Below are 22,185 nucleotides of genomic sequence, written 5' to 3' on the forward strand. Positions count from 1 at the left end.
AATAATGTTGTTAGTCTATCCTTCCTGAAGCTACAACAGTTTACTTTGAATCAAATGAAAATTAATATAAATATATGGAAATAAATATATAAATATATTACATTTGGTTTGTGTAACCAAATAACACACAAGGGAAATTGATATACATACGACTTTGATTAATGAACAGGCCAAAATACAGCAGGACTCTTATTTTGAAATGCATGTGCTTTTCTTTTGCTACTTATTCAAGTTCAGATGAGGAAGATAAAAAAAAAAATATGTTGTTACAAGTGTTACAACACATTACATTATGAATAATATAAAGTAAACTTTGTCATAATTGATCAGCATTAGTTCTTAAGCAAACGGTTGACTAATGTGCGCTAATCATTGATTGCGAGCTGGTCTGAAGCGTTGTTAGTTCACCCAAAAATGAAAATAATGTCATTTATTACTCACCCTCATGTCGTTCCACACCGTAAGACCTTCGTTAATCTTCAGAACACAAATTAAGATATTTTAATTGAAATCTGATAGCTCGGTGAGGCCTCCATAGGGAGCAATGGACACTTCCTCTCTCAAGATCCATATAGGTACTAAAAACATATTTAAATCAGTTCATGTGAATACAGTGGTTCAATATTAATATTATAAAGCGACGAGAATATTTTTTGGAGCGCCAAAAAAAACAAAAAAACGCCTTATTTAGTGATGGCCGATTTCAAAACACTGCTTCAGGAAGCATATTATATAAATATTCTCAGCGCTTTATAATATTAACATTGAACCACTGTACTCACATGGACCGATTTAAATACATTTTTAGTACCTTTATGGATCTTGAGAGAGGAAGTGTCCATTGCTCCCTATGGAGGTCTCATGGAGCTATCGGATTTCAACTAAAATATCTTAATTTGTGTTCTGAAGATTAATGAAGGTCTTACGGGTGTGGAACGGCATGAGGGTAAGTAATAGATGACAGAATTTTCATTTTTGGGTGAACTAACCCTTTAATGTTAATAATCACATTAGGTAGTATCACGATTTGTTTTTCCATCCACAAAATATAAGACACCTTAAAATTATTATTAATACTCTTGTTATACCATTTAAGGTACTGAAGACTTTTTTTGACCTTAAATTTATCTGATGAACATGAGCGGAGTGGAATAATAAGTGATCGGCATGATTGATATTCAGACGGTAAACACGCGATGCATTGTGTGTGTATCTGCAGTCTGTTGAAAGTCTAACACAACAACTGTTATTATATGTATACATATTTTTCAAGAGACATATTTGAGAAGAATTTTGAATCAAATAATTTTAATTGTGATCAAGTTTCCGATGCGATCACTCATTATCATGTAAAAATATTGTAGATTGTTTACTTCTGTGTTCTTGTTCTTGTTTTTGTTTTTGTTTTTTGTGTTTTTTTTTGTTTTTTTTTACTTTTTTTTACTAATATACTTTGCAGTTAGTAAAATATAATAAATTAGAACAAGGCAAAATAGCAGGCATTTCACTTAAACTCACTAGTAATCTCAGACCTTTGTATTTGTTTGTGATATAATACAATTTGATCATTGCAGATGAGACATATAGGCCCAGTTTCACAGACAGGGCTTAGCCTAAGCTAGGATTAGACCTCAGTTCAATTAGGATATTTAAATAGCTTTTATAAACGTACACTAGAAAAAACATTACTGGTGTTCATCTTGAGTGAAAACAATGGCACTGACATATTTTAAGATCTGTCAGTACAAGTTGCTTTCAGGTACAACAGCTCAAACATGCATTTTAGTCTGGGACTAGCTTAAGCCTTGTCTGTGAAACCAGGCGAGACAGTGTGTGCACCATTAGAGCTCGAGTCTGTTTTGGAGCTCCCAGACATACTGTAATAATTTATCCAGCCTGGCATGTACAGTACAGGGGTGAAGGAGCAGGAGCACAAACCGTTCACCTCAGCTCAGGGTTAGAGCTATAAATAAATACCTTCTGCTCTTTCTCTCCTTGTCTTTATCACTCCCTCTCTCTCTTTCTCTTTCTCTCCTTCTCTCTGTCTCCTCTGACTTGTACCAGGGCAGCTTGTTCATTTTGTATCAGTTTGTTTATATGATGTTTGCATTTAAGGCAGAGACATGTTCTTATGTTCAAGCTTAAGTTGGACAGCGGTCATCTGATCGGTCAGTCAGGAAAAGTGGGGCATTCCGGTCAGGTGTTCCTATAGTGATCGCATCTTTCTGTTTTATTCCATGTTTTTTTCTCCTGTCTTATAACCCATGTGTATTTTTTCTTAATAGTGTCAGACTTTAATCACATGCTTTTATTAGAAACATGCTGTAAAATTATACAAAATTTTAGTGATTAAAAAAAGGAAACCTAACTTGGTTTGCACTTTGAGTTTACAGGCCTCATTTATGCTCTTGTGCTAAAATGAGGATAGCAGATACTGTTTATAGCTGTTCCAGTGTTTGTAGTGTTGTTGTTTCAGTTGTGTGTGTGTGTGTGTGCGTGTGTGTTTGTGCGTGTGTGTGTTTGTGCGTGTGTGTGTTTGTGCGTGTGTGTGTTTGTGCGTGCGTGTGTGTGTGTGTGTGTGTGTGTGTGTGTGGTTTTGGCACACATGGCCATAGTCACAGGCCCTGTGACAGCCTTTACTCAGACCATTACACACAGCTTTATTTCAAGCATAGAGAACTGGTTTGGTAAATATGCTTAATTCCTGCAGCTTATAGAGGTCAGAGTAAAATCACCTCGTACCATTGACAAAGAGGAGAAATACCTGCTGATACAAACTCATTCTCTGTGCTTAGACTTTGTCCTAACTGATTTTCTCTTTGTCTTTCTCGCAGAGTACAACAATGGAGGAAACTGTAATATGGGAACAGCACACGGTGACTCTTCACAGGGTGAGTGTTGAACTTTCTTTCTTTCTTTCTTTCTTTCTTTCTTTCTTTCTTTCTTTCTTTCTTTCTTTCTTTCTTTCTTTCTTTCTTTCTTTCTTTCTTTCTTTCTTTCTTTCTTTCTTTCTTTCTTTCTTTCTTTCTTTCTTTCTTTCTAATAAATCAGACTTCAGTATCATGTTATCAAGGAATAGTAGCAATTTTTTATATTTTATTTTTCAGTATCAGTCAAAGTTAAGTATTTAATTGCTTATGCTTACACACACACACACACACACACACACACACACACACACACACACACACACACACACACACACACACACACACACATTTAATATGTACATTATCTATGCCATCATCTAATGCTTTAAAAGCAGTTAAATGTAATCTTTAGCAAATCTTAAAATGAAATTTCTTTAAATGAATTTATTTAAAATGATTGATTTTAGTTAATTAGTTAATTATTATTAGTAGTATTTTATCATATTAAATATTTTCAGTCAAAGTAATATCTAATGTTAATTCTGGCCATTTATCTTGAAAAGAATTATTGGCTTGGAATTCTAATATCAGTGCAGCCCTTCTTTTATCTTTTTGTCTTTCTTTCCTCCCTCTCCCCTCTCTTCTCTTTTGGGATGGCTAGTTACAGGATGTGTGGTCATAGAGTACACAATAGCCGATCCCCCAGATGGCAGGAAGCAGTGTGTGAGAGGACAAAATTCCTGCTCTGCTCCACTTCCTGTTCCTTTTCCTCATCCTGCATGTTCCTAGGCTCAAACACATCTAAACCAGAGTCTGAAAAAGAGTGAGAGATTATGCAACAGTCAGTTGGGCACAGTATTTTTTTAAGCCCCTCCTTCTGTAAGAGTCAGAATAGTACGGTCACTTACACAAATCTTGGATCTGTTTCATAACATGATGTCTGTATTAAACTTCAGTCAGTCCTTTTGTGACCTGCTTTTTGATGTACTGACATCCTAGACAAGATAACAGGTGTATGAGCACTAAGCCTTTTACTGGGGGCTTTATTATAGGTGGAATCTCTTTAGCTGTGTCATAACAGTATTACATGGCTGCCTCTGTTACAATGCACACAGAAAACAAGACTATTATTCTCCCATGTGATTATATGTGCTCCTCGCCTGCCCTGGCTCTTAATATGATTTATAGCTGTTTGTTTAGAGAACACTGACAGGCCAGATGGTTTGGATGGCAGTGAGAGGTAGAACAGACCAGTGCGTGTGTGAAAACACCCAGTGACATCAGGAAAGGCTCTGAACAGAGCTCTGCCCTCTGGCCATCTGTCTGGAGTCTGTCTGTCATTCTCTACCTTTTCACTCTTATCTGCCTTTCTATTTGATTGCTCGAGTGCAAGATTGAGAGCTCAGAGCTGTAGACACCTGGGAGATTGAAAAGTCGCCAGACATTGCATACACACAAGAACACACACATTCACAGAGTTACCTACATAGTTGTCTTCATCATTCTGTCCAATGTAATTTGATAATTTAAAGATATGCTTTGAGTTCCAGGAAATCACTTTACACTGTGTGTGTGTGTATGTGCATGTCCTTTGCAGGCACCAGGTTTCGGGTTTGGAATCGCAATATCAGGGGGTCGTGACAACCCTCATTTCCAGAGCGGAGAGACCTCTATAGTGATCTCAGATGTGCTCAAAGGGGGACCAGCAGAGGGCCTTCTACAGTAAGATGTGTTTGTGTGTGTTAAAAAATTAGAGGATAGATATTTATTTAATACATTTATATTTTTCTTTTCTTCAAAAATATTTATTTTTGTCTACAGAGAGAATGATAGAGTGGTGATGGTAAACGGTGTCTCCATGGACAATGTGGAGCATGCCTACGCTGTTCAGCAGCTGAGGAAAAGTGGAAAGAATGCCAAAATTGTAAGTTACATCATCATCCCTCATACATTGCATCAGTCCTGTACAACCTTGAGTCTTATCTGGACTTAAGATGTGAATAGTGGGTTGTGATGGAAGATGAAAGAACTTGAGGCAGGCAGGGTGTGTAGGTGATCTATCATGACTGAGCTTTACATTAATCAGTGAGGAATGCTAGTAGTCAAACTGCAGTACTGCAGAGTATTTGTCTTCGTGTGCGTACAGGAGCTGTTAGTCAATCTCTAGACACTCTTTATTTTTGTCCTCTGGCATGAGGATCGACCTTTAGGACTAAATAAAAAAAAAAAAATGTTGCAGCAGTTGATCAGTCCTTTAGTGTTTCTGTGATACGAATGGCATGGTTAGATATACAGGTGCTGGTCATATAATTAGAATATCATCAAAAAGTTGATTTATTTCACTAATTCCATTCAAAAAGTGAAACTTGTATATTATATTCATTCATTATACACAGACTGATATATTTCAAATGTTTATTTCTTTTAATTTTGATGATTATAACGGACAACTAAGGAAAATCCCAAATTATCCCAGTATCAGAAAATTAGAATATTACTTAAGACCAATACAAAGAAAGGATTTTTAGAAATCCTTTTGCCTGAATTACTGCAGCAATGCGGCGTGGCATGGAGTTGATCAGTCTGTGGCACTGCTCAGGTGTTATGAGAGTGTAGTGATAGTGGGCTTCAGCTCTTCTGCATTGTTGGATCTGGCATATTGCATCTTCCTCTTCACAATACCCCATAGATTTTCTATGGGGTTAAGGTCAGGCGAGTCTGCATCTCCATAAAGTTGGTCAGCAGCAGGAAGCATGAAGTGCTCTAAAACTTCCTGGTATACGGCTGCGTTGACCTTGGACCTCAGAAAACAGTGGACCAACACCAGCAGATGACATGGCACCCCAATCCATCACTGACTGTGGAAACTTTACACTGGACCTCAAGCAACGTGGATTGTGTGCCTCTTCTCTCTTCCTCCAGACTCTGGGACCCTGATTTCCAAAGGAAATGCAAAATTTACTTTCATCAGTGAACATAACTTTCGACCACTCAGCAGCAGTCCAGTCCTTTTTGTCTTTAGCCCAGACGAGACGCTTCTGACACTGTCTGCTGTTCAAGAGTGGCTTGATGCGACAGCTGAAACCCATGTCTTGCATACGTCTTGCGTAGTGGGTCTTGAAGCACTGACTCCAGCTGCAGTCCACTATTTGTGAATCTCCCCCACATTTTTGAATGGGTTTTGTTTCACAATCCTCTCCAGGGTGCGGTTATCCCTATTGCTTGTACACTTTTTTTTCTACCACATCTTTTCCTTCCCTTCGCCTCTCTATTAATGTGCTTGGACACAGAGCTCTGTGAACAGCCAGCCTCTTTTGCAATGACCTTTTGTGTCTTGCCCTCCTTGTGCAAGGTGTCAATGGTCGTCTTTTGACAACTGTCAAGTCAGCAGTCTTCCCCATGATGTTGTAGCCTACAGAACTAGACTGAGAGACCATTTAATGGCCTTTGCAGGTGTTTTGAGTCAATTTGCTGATTAGAGTGTGGCACCAGGTGTCTTCAATATTGAACCTTTTCACAATATTCAAATTTTCTGAGATACTGAATTTGGGATTTTCCTTAGTTGTCAGTTATAATCATCAAAATTAAAATAAATAAACATTTGAAATATATCAGTCTGTGTGTAATGAATGAATATAATATACAAGTTTCACTTTTTGAATGGAATTAGTGAAATAAATCAACTTTTTGATGATATTCTAATTATATGACCAGCACCTGTACAATAGTATATAACTTATGATTGACTATTGTTCTTGCTTAAAAATATGTTGTAATAACATCTTTTAAAATGTTAAAAAATATCATATTCATTGTGTTAATATGTTAATATATTCTCTGTTCAGACTATTCGCAGAAAGCGGAAGGTGCAGATTCCAGTAAGTCGAGGGGGAGACAGAGAGACTATGTCAGAGCGAGAGGAAGAGGACGACACTGAAGAGGATGATTACGAAGGTCCAGCAGCACATGCAGGGGGAGCGAGTGGAGGCACGAGCAGAAGAAACGAGCGCAGCAGCAGCGCCGGAAGGCGAGACCATAGTAATTCTCGTGAGAGGAGTGTTTCCCCGCGCTCAGATAGGCGATCAGTTGCGTCCAACGTCCCGCCGCGACCTTCCAAAGTCACACTCGTCAAGTCCCGCAAGAATGAAGGTGGACAAACCTCTTAATTACTATTGATGGCTTCACCAGAGCACTTAGCAAACATATTAAAATGTGTAAACACGTGTAATACAGACTGTTGTACATTAGCTAAGAGCTGTAATTAGTCTACTGGCATAAATAGCCACAGGGTGCTTTCAACAAGAACAATGCTGTCGTTAGTTATTCAGTAGTAAGATTATGTCTGTAGTTAGTTACTCAGTAGTCAGATTATGTCTGTTATTGTTCATTCGTGTGTGTATTTTCTGTTGTGTTCAGAATATGGCCTGCGTCTGGCCAGCCACATCTTTGTAAAGGACATTTCTCCTGAGAGCCTTGCAGCCCGTGATGGCAACATACAAGAGGGAGACGTCGTCTTGAAGGTATGAGAAGCAATGTCTGGAAAGAATCATAGAAAGATGGTTATAGAAAAAGAAAAAGAAGGGTTAGGGTGGCGATATTTGTGTTGTTGCTTTGAAAATCTTTACCAGTGCTTTATTTTCCTGCTTTGTATTTCTGTTCCTGTTAGGATGTTTGGATGTGTAAATTGTTGTTGACAGATGAAAAATTTGAAAAACATTTGACTCCCTTTAAAGTCATGAAAACCGCTCCAAGTTCATCTGTCACGCTCTCAGCTTTCGTCTTCCTATATATAGACTGCTTGCTGTGAAAATGCAAAAGGATTGACAGAAAAAGCACCTCAAAAGCCTTCTCATTGTCTAAATGAACAATCTGACATTGGCCACTGATTATTTGTCTGTTTGCTGAAGATCAGTGTGATAGCATGTTTGTTTCAGTGAAATCTTTCAGCTTAAAGCGCCTTTAGGTACAGTACCTTTTAAGAACACTCAAAATCAGTACTTAAAAATGAAAGAAAAAAAAAAAGTCGGTTCACTCTGAGCAGAATCATTCCTTCTGTAACAGTATTGTTCCAAAAATAGTTTGATTAGAAAAAATACCAGTTAATACGCCTATACTTTATACCTGAACTTGAATTATATAAACTTTATACTAAGAGCTTGTCACTAAACCTCATAACTCAAGTGGATCCTCAAACTGTTGGCAAACCTCAAATGTTTTGCCAGTAGCTCCACCCACCTCAATTATGAATGAAGTCCTGCACAAATGCTTGTTTCAAAAGACCTGTCTCTGCTTGTTTGTGTTACGGAATGGCCGTGTACATTAATCGCATGACGAAAAAGAACAACATTGGAATAAACTTTAATGACGAACTCTCAGGAGAAACAAAACCAAACACTTGCATACACATGGCTTCCAACAAACAGGTAAATAGGATGACTACTGATTACAACTCAGGTTCAGTCCTGTGAGGACTGGTTCAGGACTGAACCTCACAGGACTGAACCAAAAACACAATGAAACATAGGAGACAGACCATACATGTAACAGTTTGCAGTGCAAGGGTAAATAAAAAAAAATGATTCTTTGTTTTACAGTGTACAGTGTTTTCTTTATTCAAAACACTACATCTTCTTTACCACAAGCTTTTGGATAAATATATTAAACGATATAGCTACAGCCCACATATAGCTACAGTAACCTTTGTAACCTATAAGTTGATAATAACTAAATGCGATGCACTTACTGCCTCAGATGTGACCGTTCTAATGACTGACAAAACACATATCCGACATTTGCTGGTGAAAAACCTCGGAACTCCATTTGAGCTTGATTTGGGAAAAATGTTCATAATATAATGACACACGCAGGTGTCCATACATAAAGCCACAATAATAACTTTGACAACAAGGTGTTTAGTCATTTAAAAAATTATTATTATTTTTTTAAATTTACTTGAATAGTGGTGGTTCTACCCTAACCTGCAATATTTGCTGGTTTCAAAACACACTCTGGGTATAACCTGCTATGGACATATCCTTGGATAAACTCCTGAGATCGAACAAATAATGCCAGCATTGCATTGCGACTTACATAGGATGACTTGACAACTGAGCGCGGGTATTTCACTCACATTGGATGCATCAACGTCACATTTGCATAGGCTGCACTATTTGAACTCATTAATTGGTTGACTGCCAAATTAAAATCTTAAAACAGAATGATAAAATAACATTATCAACCGGTTAATGGTAATATCAAATAAGCGTTTCTGTTCAGAACCTTTAAGCTGGATTTCATTTGAGTTTTTTCCTGTTATTTTGTTCATTTCTGGATTTTGTTTTCATTCCTTGAACCACTTCAGAGGCCTGCTCAAAAATAAATGTTTGTTAAACCTCTCTCACCCTCTTTCTTAAAGTTTGCATAATTCTAATTTAATTACCTTTTAAAGAATATAAAAAGTATCAGCTTGCTGACTTGTTTCCAAGTTATTAGTTGTTCAATGGGGGAATTACTTGACATTTCCATGTTAATTTATGAACTTTCATCAGCTAAATGAGTCTAGTGCTTACTAAGTGGAACAGAGCAGAGAGCACTGGAGTGAAACTGAAGGGCATAGAGCACACTGCCAGCGGTGCTGTTTTGTTGCAAGGCTCTGTAAATGTAAAATCAGGGACAGCATATTTTCTTTACTGCATATACACTACCTTTGAAAAGTTTTAGGTAAGCCCCCTCCCCTTCTTTGTGTGTGTGTGTGCATGTTTTTGTAACATATCAGGACACAAATTTGTATAATGTCATGGGTATGACGTGGGTATTACAAGGAGAGGGTGACTTACGAGGACATTACCCCATGTCCCCATTTTTCAAAAGGCTTATAAATCATACAGTTTTGAGTTTTTTTGAGAAAGTAAAAATGTGCACAGTTTTCTGTGATGGGTAGATTTAGGGCTAGGGATAGTGTAGGGCGATAGTAAATACGGTTTGTACAGTATAAAAACCGTTACGCCTATGGAATGACCCCAATTCACAAAAACAAATGTGTGTGTTGAAAGAAATCCATACTTTTTTTCTGCAAGGATGCATTAAATTGATTACAAATGACAGTCAGTACGTTTATATTGTTACAATAGATTTCTATTTCAAATAAAATGTTTTACTGTATTTTTGATCAAATAAATGCAGACTTGGTGAGCATTAGAGATTTCTTTCAAATACAATAAAATCTCTTACCAACCCCAAACTTTTGAACGTTAGTGTACATGATCTGTTTACCTATTGCTGTCTCCAGGGCTGAGCTAAGCACTAAGAGAGAGAGAGCGTGTGTTTTTATTATTTATTTAAAAAAATGCTTTATTTATAGTACAGGCTTTCTCAAAAGTGATTTGTACTTCTCCTGAGATGTAATTTGACTAGGTCACTTTTAAACTAGTTCTGTAGACTTATGCATCCATAGTGTGTTTGAAAATGGTGTTCTCTCTCTCATCTCAATATAGATCAATGGCACAGTGACTGAGAACCTGTCTTTAATAGACGCAAAGAAGCTTATAGAGCGATCGAAAGGCAAGCTGAAGATGGTGGTGCAGAGAGACGAGAGGGCAACACTCCTCAACATTCCAGATTTGGACGATAGCATTCCCTCTGCTAATTCAGACAGAGATGGTGAGATTATCTTAGTTAAGCATGTAGATCTGAAATAGTTAAGTTTAGACTTACGGTCAAATGATTATTCAGACTTTACACTTTGGATTGTGTTGGTTACATGACTTTCTTGTCCATTTTATTTTCCTTTTTCTTGTTAGATCTTTGCCTCTTTTTTTTTCTTCTTTTTTTTTTTATAAAGAAAGTCAACTTGGGCTAACTTGATACTTGAAAATCATGATTTGATTTGTTTTAACAGACATTTCAGAAATTCATTCACTGGCATCAGATCATTCCCATGAGCGCACCCGTCGCAGTAGATCCCGTTCCCCTGACAAACGCTCAGAGCCCTCTGACATCTCCGGCCACTCTCCACAGCAGATGAGCAATGGCAGGTAAGAGACATCAGAAATGCTTACATTAACCAAATAAAAACTACCTAAAGTTTCAAATATCCTGCAAAGTTCTTTAAAGGACTATTTTTCATCTGAGCCCCTTAATTCACACCATTTTTATTTAATATATACCATTTGGTCCTCTGGTATAGCTAGGTATAGCAGTAAGGCTACATCATTCTGGTTAATGACAGAAAAGCAACGTGATTGGTTGTTTGTCCGGCAAGGTTTCAGGGTTTCTTCTCCCCTCACCTCTGAGCTTGCGTCCAGTGTAATTTATAATCATATGAATCAGAATAATCAGTAAAGCAGATAGGTCTGATTTACACAATTACATTTGATATACATTTGCTTTAGCAAATACACTTTGCCATTTATTTGTATTTATGTGAAATATTTTTGGTTTGGTTTGTTTTGGCTGCAGTCAGGGGAGACTGTAAGTGTTGGTCATGGTGCAGTGAGCTGGCTGACCTTAACCCAGTTTGACACTACAGTAGAGCTGAGCTCATGTAGCTGTCTTAGCTAACATAATAGATGTGCACTAGCACTGTAGACATGTGCACTGAGAAGTGTTTGATGCCTAGTGGTCTGGTGGTTTCTTTCAGTGTTGTTTGTGTGTGTATGTTTGTATAAGAGAGACAGTGAAGTACGAGAATCAGTGTGTTTGTATGTGGATAACTGTTCTGTGATGCTACAGACCAGTAAAAGCTACAATAGTTTGGATAGATGGCAGATATATACAAAACAAATTATGGTATATGGCAGGGCTCTTCAAGTAGTTTAATTCGAGGGCTGGACAGGATGAGAGATTCTGAAAACTTCTGTTTGAAGAACACATACTAATTGAATTAAATAATAATAGTAATAATAAAAGGTATGTAAATTTTAGTGGACACTGTGGTTACCATGGTCCATTTTTGTAAGTGGTGGATGGGGGCCAGAGGAAATCTTGAGAGAGGACAAGTGGAGTATGTAAAACAGATGGAAGTAACAAAGAAAGGGCACGTAATGGTGTTTCCAGGAACTGCGAGTATGTAAAGAGACAGCGATGAAAAAGATGACAATGCCACAAGGTGCCGATCCTTTCCCAGGGGACATGCCATCCTTCCTGCCGTTAAAGCAGCTGCTCTCTACATCCCACATCCCCACACTACTGCAGGCTGTATTTTAATGAAATTTCACACCTCGCGTCCCCACACATCCTCCACCTGTCTGTCTAGAGCAGCGCCTCACTTAATATCTGAACTCAGATTACACCTCATTATCGGCTCTCTCACCTCAACAAGACACTGCCTTTTAAGTCTCAGAATTGCACAGCTGTAGCAAATGCTTGTGTGTGTGTATGTGTATGTAATCTGCCTTAACTTTGCACATGTGGACAGTGGCAAGTAGTAGAATCATCATTCTCCACTGAATGATGTTGAATATGAAAATATTAGAGCTAATGTCTATTCAGTTTTCATGTCAAATTGTATAGCACAATTCAAATTGTTCAACAACCTTGGGTGAAACCAAGTAACGAATTTAAACAAATTTATACTAGTCAAGTCACCTTTTATTTATATAGCGCTTTTTACAATGTAGATTGTGTCAAAGCAGCTTTACATAGATAACTGGTACATTATTTTGGCTGCTCAGCTCTTAAAGAATAGTGTCAATGCAGGCAGATCAAAGCACTGTTGAATTTCAAATGTCAAGTCAAATGTCAAGTACTAAACATACGCTGTTTTTTTTTTTTTTTTTTTTTTTTTTTTTTTTACTTTTAAGAAATACTTGTTTACTTTTATTCAGCAAGGATGTAAAGACAAAGACATTTATAATGTTACAAAAGATTTAATTTCAAATATATGCTGTTTCTTTGAACTTTCTACTTGCCAAAGAATCCTGAAAAAAGTGTCACTTAACAAATATAAGCAGCTCAACTGTTTTCAACATTGATAATAATGAGAGATGTTTCTTGAGTCACAAATCAGCATATTAGAAGTCTTCAGTGTCACATGATCCTTCAGAGTAATAGCTGCTGAAAATTCAGCTTTGCCATCACTAGAATAAAATGCATTTTAAAATTATGAAAATAGAAGTTATTATAAATTGTAATAATATTTCACAATTCATAGTTTTCAGTCACGTGACTGCCACAGAGACCCGGAGGGCAAAACATGCAAAGAACTGCATTATAGACCTGTCAGTTTTCCATCTCAAAAGAAGAAAATCAAAAACTTGAATACAATGCAAGTTTTGAGCACTTGTGTATTCCAGTATTTGTGTATACAGTATTTCAACTTCTAAAAACAGTGGGACATTCTAAAACGCTTAACGTGACAATCACTTAAAGTCCCTTAATGTACTAAAACAGTGTTATTAAAAGATCAAATTCAGTATAAACCTTATTGAAGCTGCATACAGCTTTGCAGATGAGTCCAGAATATGAATGCAACAAAATTAATGGTTAAGTGATATAATGGTTTTCTTTGGAAAAATGCTTAACAAGAAACATTGTGTTTATATTCTGGGTTCATCTGCTTGTGTGTACATAGTATGCATCATTAATAAGGTGTATACTGAATTTGGTCTTTTAATATCACTGTCATACGGCCTAAATGCAGCCTTCAACCCTCAAAAACATTAAACATTAAAAAAAATCGTACTAACCCCAAACTTTTGACCGCTATTGTGCATTTTATATGAACTGACTGCTGGATGATTAACAGAGCTGGGCACCATGGGAATGATCTTGGGTCCTGCTTCTGCACCACTAAAAAAAACTGATGGTCTAAAAAGCAATTTACTGGGCTTGGACTGCTAGGTTTAGAGGTATTTGGGGGATGATGAACATGTTTGTCAGTGAGCCAGGTTAATATTTTAGAGCCTTGCATCACTCACTCGCCACTGAATACTGCTCTGTCTCTACGCAGGCTGACGGGATCTTTTCTCACCAGAATGCTCCCTCTGTAAGTGCTGTGCTCTGTACACAGTGGATAGTATTTGTAGATGGAGTCTGGGTGCATGAATATTTTGTATATGTGTTTTTTGTGCAATTTTGTTATTGTTTTATATTGTGTGGGTCTTGTGTTCTATATAGATGCTTTAGGTTTTAAAATGCACTTTAATGCATTTGATGTGGTACATATTAATATGTGCTTGTAGTGAAACCATCATGCATTTTGTCATATTGAGCTGGTAGCGCAGAGGCAACTAGCTCTGTATGTATGTGTGTGTGTGTGTTTGTGGAAACTGCCAGTGGGTGTCAAGGCTGTTATGCAGAAATAGGTCTGAATTAATTTTCCTGCATGTGTGTTCATTAACCTTGGCACACAAGAGACGACACAATTCCTTCTGAAATTTGCATCACCAGATGGGTTTTTCCTCACAGTACAAGTCATGGAGATATACACTTTCTCTCCTCTGTCTGAGGCATCAGCTTTTTAATCTCTCTCCTCTACACATAGTTTCTCAAGAGCACTTAAGTGTGTTGATTCAGTGTTGTCTTAGTTTAGGGTAGGCAAGTTTATTTATATAGCACATTTCATACACAATGGTAATTCAAAGTGCTTTACATAAGCATAATAAAGGAAATAAGAAATAATCAGACTATGTAGAATTAAGTTATTTAAAACTGCATGGGCAATGAAAGATGAACCTAAAATTTGTCAGTTAAATGGATTAAATTAATTAAAATGAATAAAAAGCAAAGTAAAAATAAAAATAAGACAAATTAAATGTAACTAAATCAAATAATTACTTTATCTGTATATATTTGTATATTATATATTTTGTCTAAAATAATGTATAATGCATAATTTCAGATAAAGATGTAGCTGTTTCTTTTTGTTATTATTATTTTTTTAATTATTAAGCTTAAATCTTGAAGCTGGATCGAGCTGTGAGTGGCATAATATTCACCATGTTTGTAATGAACTCTGTATTTCTTGCTGTCTCAGACCTAGTGATATAATGGGTCTTTTAGGTTTATAGCATTTTGTCATAACATAGTAATTTTACCTGTATTTATTCATAATTAAGAGACAAAGCACAAGCAGTGCCATAGTATCATATGTTCTGCTTGTAGTAGAAATATCGATTTATTGGCTTTTCTTGCTGGGTAATAATCACAACAAGAACAAAAATGGTGTTAATCTACAAAAAATACACAAGTATATATGATGATTTATATGCATAGTGTAAAGGAGTTTGCAGACAGACAGACAGTGAGCAGAGATTTCGCCTGTGTGTGTGATAGATGTGTTAGTGCAGAGAAAACCAACAGAGCAAAGGAGAGCCTGGGATTTATGTAGGTTTGTGTGTGTGTGTGTGTGTGTGTGTGTGTGTGTGTGTGTGTGTGTGTGTGTGTGTGTGTGTGTGTGTGTGTGTGTGTGTCAGTGCATATTTGTGCATGTCCAGGGCATCAGAGATTTAAAGCTGGGTTCACACTGTACGATTTTGGCCTAAGACAAATCTAAAAGATTTTTCTGATCCTAGGCCAAAATTTGAAGTCTTTGATCGTTAATTTGACCTGCTCGCAATGATTAATGACCGATACGATCAAATTTTACCTTTTACAATTCTGGCAGTGTCAGAAGATTTGACGCACAGTCCTGCAGTGTGACTTCTCCTACGGCAAACGTCAAAACAAAGACCAATAGGAGCTCAGAAGCTGATGACGCAATTAGTGGGACAACAACTTGTCTTTGTTTTTCTTTTCAACATAAGCCATGATCAAAAATTAATGCTAGAGATTGTTTCTGTTTGCTAGCCACAATTTCAATCCCGCACATATTATGATTGTGTGTATCCGGCTTAAGACGAAGTACACTGCCAGGCAACAAGGACTCTTTTTTTTTTTCATTTTCATTTCTGAGTTCTTGGTAGAAATCCATTTAGAATCTGGTAGAAATTCAGCCAATGCTAATTGATGATAACAAAGACAAAATTAATATTTCAGGAGTGGAATGTTTCCTGTCCGAGTCATTCTGTACCAACCAGAGTTATGTAACAAAAGTTCTTGAGGGCAGTCCAGATCCTGAACTCATCAAATGTTCCTCTTGTGTCTGTACATATCCAAAAAATCTGAATGTGCAACAGAGAGTGTTTGTGATGCCTCAAATCATTTAAAATATCTGAGAGTTGTGCAATAGTTCATTTTCACTTTTAAAAGATCTGTCTGTCCTAATTTTTAGCAAGAGAAACATTATACAGTCTGACATAAAGCACTGGCATCTGGTGCTGTTTAATTAGCAATCATTATCTCTGCTGTTTTCAAGCACTGATGTTTATGATCCTTTCTTTTGTTTCCATTCAGCATTTTTCTCTCCTCAGGACGCTCTCATATTCATGTGAAGAAAATATAATATAATGTCTGATGTTCTGAGAAACATCCATACATGATGACCAAATTCACATGTACAGTTTCTGAAATGCCACCAAATTCAAGTGCTTTGCATTTAACATTGCATAAATCCCAGAAGCCCAATAATATCAGGGGTAACCAGGGGTTAACTGGGTTTGAGAGGCGTGGGATCCCTAAAATCCCCAAAAGTAACATAATTATTTTTAGTATTATAGTATTGTCATTAAAACATCCCTTGAAATTAAATATATTTAATATCTAAATATCAATTAATTGGCCTGTATAATTAAAAAATGTGGGGTTTTTTTTCTTTAAGATGAATCCCTTTAGCGGATATATCACAACCCTTTAATTTGATTTTTCTGTTGTTGTACATGCATGTCAATATTCAACTTAAATGCTCAATTACATAATTTTATATTAATTAACAAGTACAATGTTTGTGATATCGGATATATTTTATAAAAATCAGTTACAGTTTAAATGTAAATGCTTATTGTTCTAAAACCTACCTTTTAAAGAGCTACATTTACTCAAAATGTTATTCCGATCATATAATTTGTAATGACAGTGTGCATTAAATATAGAAGTATTTTCACAGGGGAAATGAAAACAAACAAACGCATGTTTCTTCACGATGATCTGGAACTAAAAATATTGAACTTGAAAAATGTTTTTGCACAAGTGCACTTGCTAAATGAAGGCGGATTGTATAGAAATGTATCAAACAAAAAAATTTGGTCACATCATGTCCTGTCAGAGATGCAATATAACGCAATGGGTCATCAATAAGGTGCATACTGAATTTGGTCCTCCTTTTCAAGAGTCAACGAGGACATGTGCGAGGGAGAGATGCGGCAGTGTGCGGCAGTTCAAGTAAATAAATGGGAGTGGGAATTCCCGCATTATGAACGTGGCACTTGCGGGAGTTATTAACATTGTATGCAATACCCTCAACCTCGTGCCAAATTTCAGGCCCTGTAGATATAGCAGAAATCTGAAATTTACCTTAACTCATTTCAAATGTTAGTATCTTGAAGGATATGCTTTCACAGCAGCCATAATTAACAGCAGTTGGCACCTTCTACTGCTGTGGTTTCTAAGGTTAAAGTTTTCTATGCATGATTTGATTTGACGGGAATCACAAGTCCGATTACTCTCTCCCTAGCCAATCACGTTGATGGATAAAAATAAAATTAAAACAAGCATGTAACGACGAAAATAGCCGATTATAAGTACAGTTACATCACTTAAAATGTACACCATTTTTAAACTACACAAAGTACAATTTCTGATAAAAACTACTTAATTACAGTAATATGAGTATTTGTAATTTGTTACTTTACACCCCTGCTTATGAGCAGAGATAAGATTACTCAGTTTGTGACTGTGTGCTGTTTTTTGTGTCTGTAGCCACAGGAGTCGTGAGGAGGAGCGCATTTCTAAACCAGCGGCTGTATCCACACCAGTTAAGATGGCTGAGGATGCACTTCTGGCTCCGCCTATAGACCAGCCCGTGGACAAACAGATCCCTCCACTGCCAGGTCGGGACTTTCACATACAGACTTTCAGCTTTTCAGTTTTCTGTCTTGTCTTCTGCTCTTCCACTGTCTTATTTCCCCAGTCCAGTGCCGTGTGGCAGCCTTAAATGAGAAGACAAAGTCACCTCTCTCGTTTTTTTATTTTTTTTATTTTTAGTCCAGTATAAATTCGTTGCATTTCCATGTGATGTTTACGGAGCCCTGCACATTACATGCGGACAAAAATATGTGTGCACAATTAGCTTAAAACGAGGGAACAAATTAGTAAAACGTGTTGACGTATTAAGTCGTGGGAACAAATTGTTAATCCGTGGCCATGATGTACTTTTCTTTTGCAGGGCTCCGTAGATGTTAACTCAGTTTCCAAGTTAAAGGCACATGAAACTTAATTTACCTTACTCAATAATCAAGCAACCAAACCAATACTACAATATTTTTCTTGTTTTAATATAATACCATAATATTAAGTAAAATGTCAAAATCGAAATTTTTAAAACTTCTAATAAAATAATAGCTAGAATAATACAGTACGATGCATGTTTATGCACTGATTTGTCCCATTCAGTCTGATTTGCAAACATGATAGTCAGGTATTATTGCTTTGACAGAGTAGACAATTCAGATAATTCATGGCTGTTTTTAACATGACTTTTTTACTCTCTTTCACAGTAAGGCAAAACTTGTGATCAAATAGTGTGTAAACACAATGTTTAGTTTTATTTTTGTACTGTGCTATTTTCTTGCTCATTTTTTTTGCACAGTTTCCCTCGCCTCCCTAGAGAAAGCGCCCTTCTTACTCCTACTCCTACTCTCATGTTTCCACTGATAAAAACCTGTCCTCTCTGCTGTCCTCCTGCTCTGGTTCTTCATGTTCTTTTTGGTCTGATTAATAACCAAAGAGTCTGTTGTAAAAAAAGAACTGCATGCTTATTGAAGTACATCATCATCTTCAAAGTCTAACAGAAATGTGTGTTTAGAGCCAAAACCAGTGTATGCACAACCTGGCCAACCTGATGTTGATCTGCCAGTCAGCCCCTCTGATGCCCCTGTGCCCAGTGTCGCCCACGATGACAGCATCCTTCGGTCAGTGTTGTTGTGTAATATGTACTCATGTCACACTCCCACTTGCCCTTTCTAGTGACTTTGAATTTACTAGCCAAGTAAGCTTTCTGTATGATCATGCAGATGCAAAGGTGCAAGTTATTTGAAGCCACACACAGCACAAACAATGCCATGTAAGTCCATGAAAGATTGACCCAGTTTTACTCTGTGTTACTAGGCCTAGTATGAAACTGGTGAAGTTTAAGAAAGGAGAAAGCGTAGGATTGAGGCTGGCGGGAGGAAATGATGTGGGGATATTTGTGGCTGGTGTGCTGGAGGACAGTCCTGCTGCTAAGGAAGGCCTGGAGGAGGGAGACCAGATTCTCAGGGTGAGGATCTTATTTTACGTTTATTTGTATACTTTTAGAACTTATATATAGTTAAAATTGTGTGCGTGTGTGTGATTTTAACAAAAGATGTTTTTTTTAATTGCAATTTCTTGTGTAATCATCACATATTTATCAGATACAGTAGCATGCTTAATTATATCTGAGAAATCTAGTCATAAGAAAGCATGTGTTTGATTGTTTTGCTCTGAACATCTGTTGTTGACTAATCACTGTGTTGTAACACTGTGTAACATCCCACTTTTTCTCAGGAAAATATGAAGACACTATGTGACCCCTGTGGCTGTGGGCAAAAATAATCATGACATACTCCTGCTCTGACTCAGTGCCTGTCTCTCCTCTGTTTCCAGCTTTCCTTTGTTTAGCCTTCGGGTGCACAATGGTGCTCATTGTTTAACTCAAGCCTCCAGTGGTCTTACACTATTGTCAGTTGCTATGTGTAATACAGAGAGTCTAAGTCAGGCTCATTTAGGCTTGTTTATCACCGAGCACATTTTAATGAAACATAGATAGCTTTGTGCCTCTCCCACACTAGTCCCAGAGCAGGTCGTCACAATGTGCATACACGCATGTGTATGAAAGTTCCTGTCCCTGCTTCACAAACACACACTCCTTAGATTCCAGGCCCTGCCTCACAGCAAGACTCCCTGCTCATTGTTTTTCCCTTTCCATTTTGTCAAGGGTTACTACAGGTTCACGTCGGCTTTTTTCCCCCCATGAGATTGTGACTTTTAAGATAAAGTAGAAACACAGAAAAAGTGGAATTGCTCTTTTTTCCTCTCTCTGCTTCTCTGTATTTCTCTTGCCACTGTCAATAAACAGTTTATTGTTAGGTTACAGCACCGCAGAGATCTAAAGCCTGTTTTCTTCTTGCACTCCCTCCTGTTCGTAGGTTAACAATGTTGACTTTGCAAACATCATTCGTGAGGAAGCAGTGCTGTTTCTGCTGGATCTTCCCAGGGGTGAAGAGGTCACCATCCTGGCTCAGAAGAAGAAAGATGGTGAGCAGATGGATGTGGCTTTCATGTATTGTTTATGTTTGCCTATGTTCACTTATTACATGCTTTTTTTCTAGAACAGTTGTTCTCAGCCTTTCCAAGACCCCCCTTTAGCTAAGACAATATTCGAAAGCACTCCGTTCTAAGTTAATATGTACCTCTGGTACTTCTGTTGTAATAAAAATGATTAAACTCAAACATATGATGCTAGTTTATTGTTGTACATCTTTATTGATTTATTTATTTATTTACATTTGAATTAATATGTTATAATTAAATAACTAACTATGTACTAATTAAATAAATAACAATGTAATTAAATAACTAAATAACGATAACTAAATTTGAAGACTTATTTGGGCCCTCCTGGAAGTTTCCTGAGGATCCTTAAGCCTTGTTTATACTTTCACCTGGCTCCGCTCCGCAATCCTCCACTGACTGCACTCGCCCCTCCTTTGTATTGCATACTTGTATACTTGCCCTATTGTTTAGTTAAGATTTAATCATTCATACTAAGTAATATATCTAGTGTTATTATAAATAACATGGCTTCCTGTTAACCATCTCATGTCCTGTCCTTCAGTGTACCGGCGAATAGTGGAGTCTGATGTGGGCGACTCCTTCTACATCAGAACACACTTTGAGTATGAGAAAGAGTCTCCTTACGGGCTGAGCTTTAATAAGGGAGAGGTGTTCAGAGTGGTGGACACCCTCTACAATGGAAAACTGGGCTCCTGGCTGGCAATCCGCATTGGGAAGAACCACCAGGAGGTGGAAAGAGGCATCATTCCTAACAAAAACAGGTAACTACTCAGTAAAGCAGCAGTAATATATAGACAGCTGCTGTATTACATTTGGAGTATACAGATTAGTAGTATCATATATAGATCACCAGGGCTGTACGTTAACTTTTTTTTGCACATAGCACTGGTGCTACAGAGGTTGAAAATTTTGTAGCACTGGCCATCTCTGAAAACAACCACAAGTAGTACAGTTCAACACTTAAACAGCCATGTGACTGATAAAGGACACAAAATAGCAACTTTATTCAACTTTATTCAACAATATCTAGTGATGGGCGACTTGAAAACACTGCTTCATGAAGCTTTGAAACTTTACAAATCTTTTGTTTTGAATCAGTGGTTCGGAGCGTGTATCAAACTGCCAAAGTCACGTGATTTAAGTAAAGGAGGCTTTGTTACGTCATAAATGTTTTGAAATTTCAGTGGTTCACGTGACTGGCAGTTTGATACGTAATTTGAACCACTGATTCGAAACAAAAGATTCATAAAGCTTCGAAGCTTCATGAAGCAGTGTTTTGAGATCGCCCATCACTAGATATTGTTGAATAAAGTCATTATTTTCTTTTTTTGGTGCACAAAAATTATTCTCATCACTTCATAACATTAAGGTTGAACCACTGTAGTCACATGAACTGTTTAATTAGGCCCCATTTACACTGCACGGTTCAAGTGACCCAATTCCGATTTTTTCCTCCCATGTGGCACAGATCGGATATGAGTCACGACCGTGTAAGCAGGAAAAAAGCACATGGATTCCGATTTTCACAGATCGGTTTCAGGCCTCTTTCATATGTGGTTATAAATCAGATATGAATCGGAAACGTGCATTTGCGCCTGCAGTGTAAGCGGACAGATCGGATATTCCCCTGTAAATGCAAATCCTGCGTCATTGAAAAGTGAGGGTTTTTTAACATTTTGCGGTACAGACATACCTATAACAAACGGAACATCTCTAGTTGACTGGCAGATTATTAATTTCATTTGTTTGTGTTAAATAAAAGGCGATCTGACGTTGAAATGTGTTGCTCTTGAAATCACACTGAGTGCTCGTGCACAGACGCACGCTTCAGTCCCTGTTCGTTCCATTGAAACCACAAAATAAAAAGCACACAAACTTGCAACTGCCCTTGATGTACAATCACTGA

At 37.3% G+C, this 22,185-nt stretch overlaps 1 protein-coding gene across 12 annotated transcripts in view; it reads left to right on the forward strand.

Annotated features, from left to right (window-relative positions):
- The window catches only part of tjp1a (tight junction protein 1a), a 143,285-nt gene that overhangs the window by 100,419 nt on the left and 20,681 nt on the right, over positions 1-22,185 (forward strand). For 8 of the 12 annotated variants that reach the window (XR_007184112.1, XM_048184348.1, XM_048184351.1 and 5 more), the window contains 13 exons: positions 2,835-2,891; positions 4,468-4,592; positions 4,692-4,794; positions 6,716-7,019; positions 7,287-7,390; positions 10,364-10,529; positions 10,768-10,903; positions 13,819-13,854; positions 17,664-17,794; positions 18,769-18,874; positions 19,071-19,221; positions 20,132-20,240; positions 20,821-21,040. Coding sequence is in view for 11 of the 12 variants with exons in the window: in XM_048184348.1 (XP_048040305.1) it covers positions 2,835-2,891; positions 4,468-4,592; positions 4,692-4,794; positions 6,716-7,019; positions 7,287-7,390; positions 10,364-10,529; positions 10,768-10,903; positions 13,819-13,854; positions 17,664-17,794; positions 18,769-18,874; positions 19,071-19,221; positions 20,132-20,240; positions 20,821-21,040 (1,748 nt within the window). In the remaining variant the exon portion in view is untranslated. The remainder of the gene's footprint in view (positions 1-2,834; positions 2,892-4,467; positions 4,593-4,691; positions 4,795-6,715; positions 7,020-7,286; positions 7,391-10,363; positions 10,530-10,767; positions 10,904-13,818; positions 13,855-17,663; positions 17,795-18,768; positions 18,875-19,070; positions 19,222-20,131; positions 20,241-20,820; positions 21,041-22,185) is intronic. The other 4 variants (XM_048184350.1, XM_048184353.1, XM_048184355.1 and 1 more) reach the window with 1 other exon arrangement.

The sequence above is a fragment of the Megalobrama amblycephala genome, linkage group LG3 (genome assembly GCF_018812025.1).
Source record: "Megalobrama amblycephala isolate DHTTF-2021 linkage group LG3, ASM1881202v1, whole genome shotgun sequence".
Lineage (NCBI taxonomy): Eukaryota > Metazoa > Chordata > Actinopteri > Cypriniformes > Xenocyprididae > Megalobrama > Megalobrama amblycephala.